Raw genomic sequence first — 7,597 nt, forward strand, 5'->3', positions numbered from 1 at the left:
TCTACAAGTGTAACATGGGTAGTTAAAGAGGATGACATACACAGGCTTGAGTTAATTATGTGAGAATGGTGAGATGGATGTGTAATGTATACTGAAAGACAGGAAACTGTTCAGAACTAACAGGGCAGCTGGGTATTGAGAGTACTGGTGAAGATTTGGGCATGTGGAGAGAATGGATGACATCAGTTGGGTTAAGTGATGCATGACTCTAAATGTGGAGGGGAGGAGAGCCAGTGATAGGCAAGAGTTAAGAATGTGATGAAAGATTCCTTGTAGCACGCAGAGCTGTCTTCTGGTAATGTGAGTGGATCACTCATGTCAGTGTGGAAAATGGCTGTAAAACGATGATGAAACATTTCTTTTGAATAAATGTATTAATTTTACACAGATTTAGTTGCACATTGGTGCCCAGGAACATTAACTTGTGTGTACAGTACTGTAGTTATGATGGGAGTACAGTATAGTCTCGGTTTACGCGGTCAATTAAACCCGTGGAGGTCCGCTTAAAATGAGAAACGCGTAAACGAAATAACAGAACATATGTGATTAATTGAAATAGAGACTGGGCCGATCCCCAGACTAACCTTTTTCCGACACAATACCTACGTTGTAGTAAAAATAACATCTTAATTTTATTCATGGTATGCACACACAATTAATATACAGGCATCCCCTGCGTTACGGAAGCCCGGGTTACGGAATTTGTAAATTATGACCAATAATTTCGCGTTACGGCCCGTAAGTCCGCCCTTACGGAAATTGGGGTAAATTTTAACAAACACAAGGCCTCACACATGCCATTCAGACTGACAGACTTGACAAGTTTTACCAACCATAAAGACAGTTGAAGCTTTAAACATCACTCGCAATGGATCTTGAATATTCCAACTGTAATCAAACATACAGTCGTCCCTTAACATACGCGGGTTTATAATACACGGATTTGCAAATACTGTACCCGGATTGCCCCGCCGGAGGAATATTCTGTACATTGAAGTAATTGAAGTACATTCAAATCGCGCGCCATTCAACTCGCGCGTGGCACCAAACACGGGACACTGCCCACTCCCGCAACCTCACACACACACACCCATAGCTCTCCCTCACTCAGTCAGTCTCGCTGTAACCACGCTTGTGTTGACACCAGCATTGTAGTTGCAAAAATATTACATTTCCGTGAATGTATTATATCAAACACAGTATGAATAGAATATCACTAATATAAGAGTATTTTAACCGAAAACTACTAAAAAAACGAGTAACTTCTCTTGAACATTGGAAGGTTAGGTAAAATCTTTTGTTTTTGTCATGTATTTTATCCTATTTTACATTGAAATACATCACGTTTCAGCAAAACTACTATTTGTTTCTGAGAATATATTCATTCAGGCACAGGTAAAATATACGTGTGCTGTAACATTTTTTTAATTGAAAACGATTCGAAAAACACGTACCCTCTAGCCCTGTTCAAGGAGAAGACTGGGAGGAGCTGTTTGGTGTTGAAGACGATGACAAGGAAAATGATTTTGATGGATTTTAATGAAAATATTCAGAAATATGGTATCGTAGTATTTATTCAAGTGAATTAGGATAGAATATTATTGTAATACAACAGTAGTGACGATGTGGAGGCGGCGGAGGGATAGAGCGGGGAGGAGGCGGAGGGATAGAGCGGGGAGGAGGCGGAGGGATAGAGCGGGGAGGAGGCGGAGGGATAGAACGGGGAGGAGGTGACTGACGGGAGCAGGGACGAGTGGAGATGCCAGCCAGTACATTACGGGTGTACAGTATTAATTGTTTTTATAGCTCTTTTTGCATTTTAATATTAAATACTGCACATTACGTTTCAACAAAACTACCATTTATTTCTGAGAACATGGAAATGTAATATTTTTGCTCAAATGATGTACATAATACAGTGGAAAGTGGGATAAAATTGTGACGAAAGCAATGACTTTCTCTTTCTTTCGTTCAAAAGATGTTACCGTAATCGCTTTTCGAATGGTTTTCAGTTGTGGGATTATAAGGCTAATGATAGGATAGAATATTATTGTAATACAGTACGAGTACAACAGTTTTTTAACTGAAAACCATTCGAAAAGAGATTACGGTAAAATCTTTTGAACGAAAGAAAGAGAAAGTCATTGTTTTCGTCATGATTTTATCCCACTTTCCACTGTAATATGTACGTCATTCCAGCAAAAATATTACATTTCCATATTTATTTCCGAGAATATATTCATTCAGTCACAGTTTAGGTAAAATATACTTGTGATGTAATATTTTAATGAAAATACGGTATCGTAGTTTTCTTTTGTTTCAAATTTAATTAACAAAGATTGATGTTTCAAATGTAATGAACGAAAATTTATGTAGAGTATCTATAAATAAACTTTAATAAATGAATACTTTATGTTTTACATCGTCCTGTGCTACCATACCGTGGATTTGGCTAATTTGGGCTTGCTATGATGACGCAAGAGATCTGCCCTGGTAGCTGTACCGACACTCACAGCTGGTGGTGCGTTGGTGCATCGTTTCCATTGTTTACTGGTAGTTACTGGTAAATATGTTTCAACCTAACGAAACTATTACCCTTTTAGAGGTCGACCCCCAATTTTTTGCCAAATAATTTGGTCTTAAAAACTCTAACTACACACAGGTATATACGGTAAATAAGTACATGGGGGCCAGGGTTTTCTTTGGGGGGGGGGGCAGCACATATACGCGGATTTTTAACATCCACAGCTATCTCTGTTACGTAACCCCCGCGTATGTTAAGGCCGACTGTACCAAAGTTGCCTCAACAATTGCAATCCTAGTTGCAATATCAAATTCTGTGTCACTACTAAAAAATAATAGCCTCTGGTGCACTCCTAAGATTAAGAGAAAACGGACAACTCAGGAGTGCTGAAGTGAGAGAAAACGGACTCCTATGACGGGGCACTCAAATAAACATACACATAGCTGTATAATGCAATATTATGCAATATTAACCCCTAAGTTGGTGTTTTAAGAAGGTATATCATAAATTATTTGATGTACTATATTGTATGTGTTTATAAATGATTATTTTCATTAATAAAAGTGCATCTCCTGTTTCATACTGGAAGTCAATGGGAAAATTGGTTTCGCGTTTCGGAATTTCGCGATACGGTCAATTTTCCGGGAACGGAACCCTTCCGTAACGCGGGGGATGCCTGTATAAGAGAAATATCAATACTATTAGGTTTTTTAACACTTAGTTAGTAGAAAAGATGGCTGGGCACACGGGGATGGGGGGTTGGTTCCGAGTCAGAGGGCAGATTATTGGCCCTCACCTGTATCACTTGTATCAATTGTATCACTATCCACCACAGAGGCTTGCAGGGCCTCTTTGTCAAACCCCTCAAAGTCCATATCCTCACTATCACTGACTTGGGCCGGCTGTGGTGGGTGGCGGGTGAAGAAGTCGGTAATGTTTTGTTGACTGGGTGACCTAGCGTGCACCCTGCTCGCGCTGCTACCCGTGTAAATGATGGAATGTACCGCGTAACTAATAATTGCCGGTCTGGCCAGGTGCTGCGTAAATGACCAACCGCGTAAAGGAAATCCGCGTAAATCGAGACTATACTGTATTGATGTGATGATCCAGTTAATGTTGTACTGTACTGTGTCCGGCAATTTACTGTAGTAGGCAGAACAGGGAGGAAGATATTGGAAGCATAATGTGTTTGTCTAATGGTAGACCCTGCTGCCATATGTGACCAAGTCCCAGGTTGATGATCTGATTTTCTGCCTCATTTACACAATTGCAGGGTCTCAATTGTTTCTCTTACTATGACAACACAACATACATATATTGTTTCTCACTGTTGATCTTTTTTTATTTTATTTTTGCATTTGTGGTTCTTTATTATTATTATTATTATTATTATTATTATTATTATTATTATTATTATTATTATTATTATTATTATTATTATTATTATTATTGTTATTATTATTACTGTACAGGTTGTATCTCTCTAGTCCGGCATTCTGTGGTCCGGAACTCCAGTGGTCCGGAACGATTTTAGTTTGTCCAATAGGTATATAGGCAACTTCTTTTTTTTTTTTTTTTTTTTTTCCTTTCTGAATTATTATTATTATTACAGGAGTATTAAATTTTTGCCCCTTAGGCCCCAATGTGGGTCAGTGACCTATGCCCGGATGGGCTAATCCCCATAAAAACAACAACAACAAAGCCGCAGGAAATTAAGGTTTGTTTACATCCGGCAGTTCGGCTGCTCTCTCTCTCTGCTTGTCTATACAGAGTACACCATTTAACCCTTCAATATATATGAGCAGTAAATAAGTGTTGCTTTCATACTCTTATGTAGAGTAATGACGATATGTTTTCACATGTGCGCACTTACATACGCGCAGTCTCACTTTTTTTTTACCATTAATGGTTAGCTACTTATATTGTTCCATTTATTAACATTAAATAATGTTACAGGTACTTCAAACAACCATATTAATTTTTTTTTACATTAATTTTACTACAGCAAAAATCAGGGTCTTATTTTCTTCAGTTTTATATGTAGAACCAGTCAGTCACTGATTTTGTAAGCTTTAACATAAACAATGCCGGCAGCCGTCTCGTCTCATCGTGTGTTTTCACATTCCACGTATTATTAATAGATTGTATTGCTAATTTTGCACACGCAAACATTAATTCAATAAAAACAAATTCAGAAACATTAATTAAAATATATATGAACAGTAAATAAGTGTTGCTTTCATATTCTTATGTAGAGTAATGACGATATGTTTTCACGTGTGCGCACTTACATATGCGATCTCTCTTTTTTCTTTACCATTATCGTTAGCTACTTCTATTGTTCCATTTATTAACATTAAATAACATTACTTAAAACAACCATATTAATTTTACTACAGCTACAACCAAGGTCTTATTTTCTTCAGTTTTATATGTAGAACCAGTCAGTCACTGGTTTTGTAATCAACGAAAACAATGCTGTGTCATTTCCTCGTGTGTTTTAATATTCTACGTATTATTAATGAATTGTATTGCTCATTTTGCACACATAAACATCAATTCAGTAAAAAAGACATTCAGTAATAAACAATAATGAATCTTTTGTACATAAGAGAAATGACGCTGTTTACACGATTATGCACGTCGTGTGCACGTTGGCGGGCCGTTCAAACCCATCGAAATTCAAGTTTCCGCCGTCAAAATTTTTATTTATTTTTTTTGTGTGTTTTCCAATAAAATACGTTGAATTAAAAACTCGCGAAATTTGAGAAGCTACTATATGACATTTAACCCTTCAATATGTTTTCAAAGAGACCATGATGCAGAGAAAGTGGTGCTAGTGCTTCCAAGCATAAGCACAAGTCACTATCTATCCAGGAAAAGGGTGAATTTCCATGGTCCGGCACCGGTCAGGTCCTGAGGTTGCCGGACTAGAGAGGTACAACCTGTATTATTATTATTATTATTATTATTATTATTATTATTATTATTATTATTATTATTATAACATCATTTTCTCCCCCCAGGCCCCAATGTGGGTCAGTGACCTGTGCCTGGGTGATCTAGGTGCAGATGTTCATGTGTTGACAAGATGTACAGTAGATGACAAGTATAATTAGTGAGTTAACTGTTGGACAGGACACAGCTTGGGTGCAGGTACGGCGGTGGTGCTGGCATCACTCATGAGGCCTCAGTACCCCAATCTGAAGTGCTTTGCGTTCTCCCCCCCTGGAGGTCTCTGCTCAAAGGAATTTGCTCTGGCTACTCAAGTAAGTTATCCTACTTAACTCCTTACACACTTCAAATCAAAGACCAGGTGGTCTGTTGTTCAGGTCAGTACAGGTGGTCTGTTGTTCAGGTCAGTACAGGTGGTCTGTTGTTCAGGTCAGTACAGGTGGTCTGTTGTTCAGGTCAGTACAGGTGGTCTGTTGTTCAGGTCAGTACAGCTGGTTTGTTGTTCAGGTCAGTACAGTTGGTCTGTTGTTCAGGTCAGTACAGGTGGTCTGTTGTTCAGGTCAGTACAGGTGGTCTGTTGTTCAGGTGAGTACAGCTGGTCTGTTGTTCAGGTCAGTACAGGTGGTCTGTTGTTCAGGTCAGTACAGGTGGTCTGTTGTTCAGGTCAGTACAGCTGGTCTGTTGTTCAGGTCAGTACAGTGGTCTGTTGTTCAGGTCAGTACAGCTGGTCTGTTGTTCAGGTCAGTACAGCTGGTCTGTTGTTCAGGTCAGTACAGGTGGTCTGTTGTTCAGGTCAGTACAGCTGGTCTGTTGTTCAGGTCAGTACAGCTGGTCTGTTGTTCAGGTCAGTACAGGTGGTCTGTTGTTCAGGTCAGTACAGGTGGTCTGTTGTTCAGGTGGTCTGTTGTTCAGGTCAGTACAGTTGTCTCATGTGTGGCACTACACCACCACAGGCATGTGATATGTGTGCATCAGGTTTTGTGCAGTGTGGTAGCCCTGTGTTTGTTTACATTCTACAGAAGGAAAGTCACAAGAGTAAACATACTATGGAATTAAATTAAATACTGTAGTATTAAAACAAATATCTCGATGAAAGGACTTGTGGAATGTTTATATGATGAGCCTCTGTAAGGGCACTAGTGAAGGGAACTGTACCTAGATATTGAGCATGTATCTCTGCCTCCTCCAGTCCGGGTCCTGTTGTTACTCATGATATACATAGTACACTAAGTCTTCATGTTAACATGTGTCCCAAATTCATGTTATGGAGTGATTCTGTTACATGTCATGTTATTACAAATTGTTTTAATGTTTTTTGTTTGTATTTAGTTTATATATGAGGTGTTCAGAATCATTGGTAATACTGTACCTTCATGTTATATGTATGAGGTTTAACTTGTCACTTGTGAATCTGTTGTACATATGTGAGGTGTTTCAGCTTTAACTCTTTTTTTATTTTATTTTTTTTGTTTTTTTATTTTCACCAGAATTTTGAGGTGAGAAGAATGTAAAGAATTTTGTGTGTAGGAAGGATAACTATGTACTGTAGATAATAACCAAATATTAGTTAAATGAAAGTGAAGACAAACTCTTATCAAGAGAATTATGCCTTCAACATTATTTCCTAGGAATGATAATATAGTATCTGACCAAAGGATGACCTTGGCTCCATACAGCATTTATCTCCATTGTGGAAACTTTTATATAATTCCAGAACTTCGTAATGTCTGTAGTGGTCGGAGATGATCTGGTGCCTCGTCTCTCGATGAATTCCCTCCATGATCTCCGTCACAAGATAATGTGTGTCTTAGATACCTGTCGTCAACCTAAGGTGAGGTGGCTCACATTATGTCTTGTCTTTAAGTTGATCTCATCTGCCATGTCCTACCACTGCATACTAAAGCCAAAACAATTTTTTTCAATGGGATTTTATTATCTATTAAAAGGGGTTATAAATCATATAATGTACAGTACAGTACAGTTGAGTTCAGTACAGTACTGTACAGTACAGAACTGAACTGAACTGAACTACTGTACTGTACAGTACCATACTGTACTGTACTGTACAGTAGGGGGCAGTGAAATTTTGCTCAAAGCTGCACTCTTCAGGCATTGTTC

The 7,597-nt window shown here is 38.4% G+C and overlaps 1 protein-coding gene across 2 annotated transcripts in view; it reads left to right on the forward strand.

Moving 5' to 3' along the window:
- Positions 1-7,310, forward strand: part of LOC121875782 (diacylglycerol lipase-beta-like) — a gene marked incomplete at its 3' end in the record, with an annotated part of 56,941 nt that extends 49,631 nt beyond the window's left edge. For both annotated transcript variants that reach the window (XM_042380477.1, XM_042380478.1), the window contains 2 exon segments: positions 5,663-5,793; positions 7,194-7,310. In XM_042380477.1, coding sequence (XP_042236411.1) covers positions 5,663-5,793; positions 7,194-7,310 — 248 coding nt within the window.
- Between the last annotated feature and the right edge of the window lie 287 nt (positions 7,311-7,597).

This window comes from Homarus americanus, unplaced genomic scaffold (assembly GCF_018991925.1).
Source record: "Homarus americanus isolate GMGI-L3 unplaced genomic scaffold, GMGI_Hamer_2.0 scaffold22250, whole genome shotgun sequence".
Taxonomy (NCBI): Eukaryota; Metazoa; Arthropoda; class Malacostraca; order Decapoda; family Nephropidae; genus Homarus; species Homarus americanus.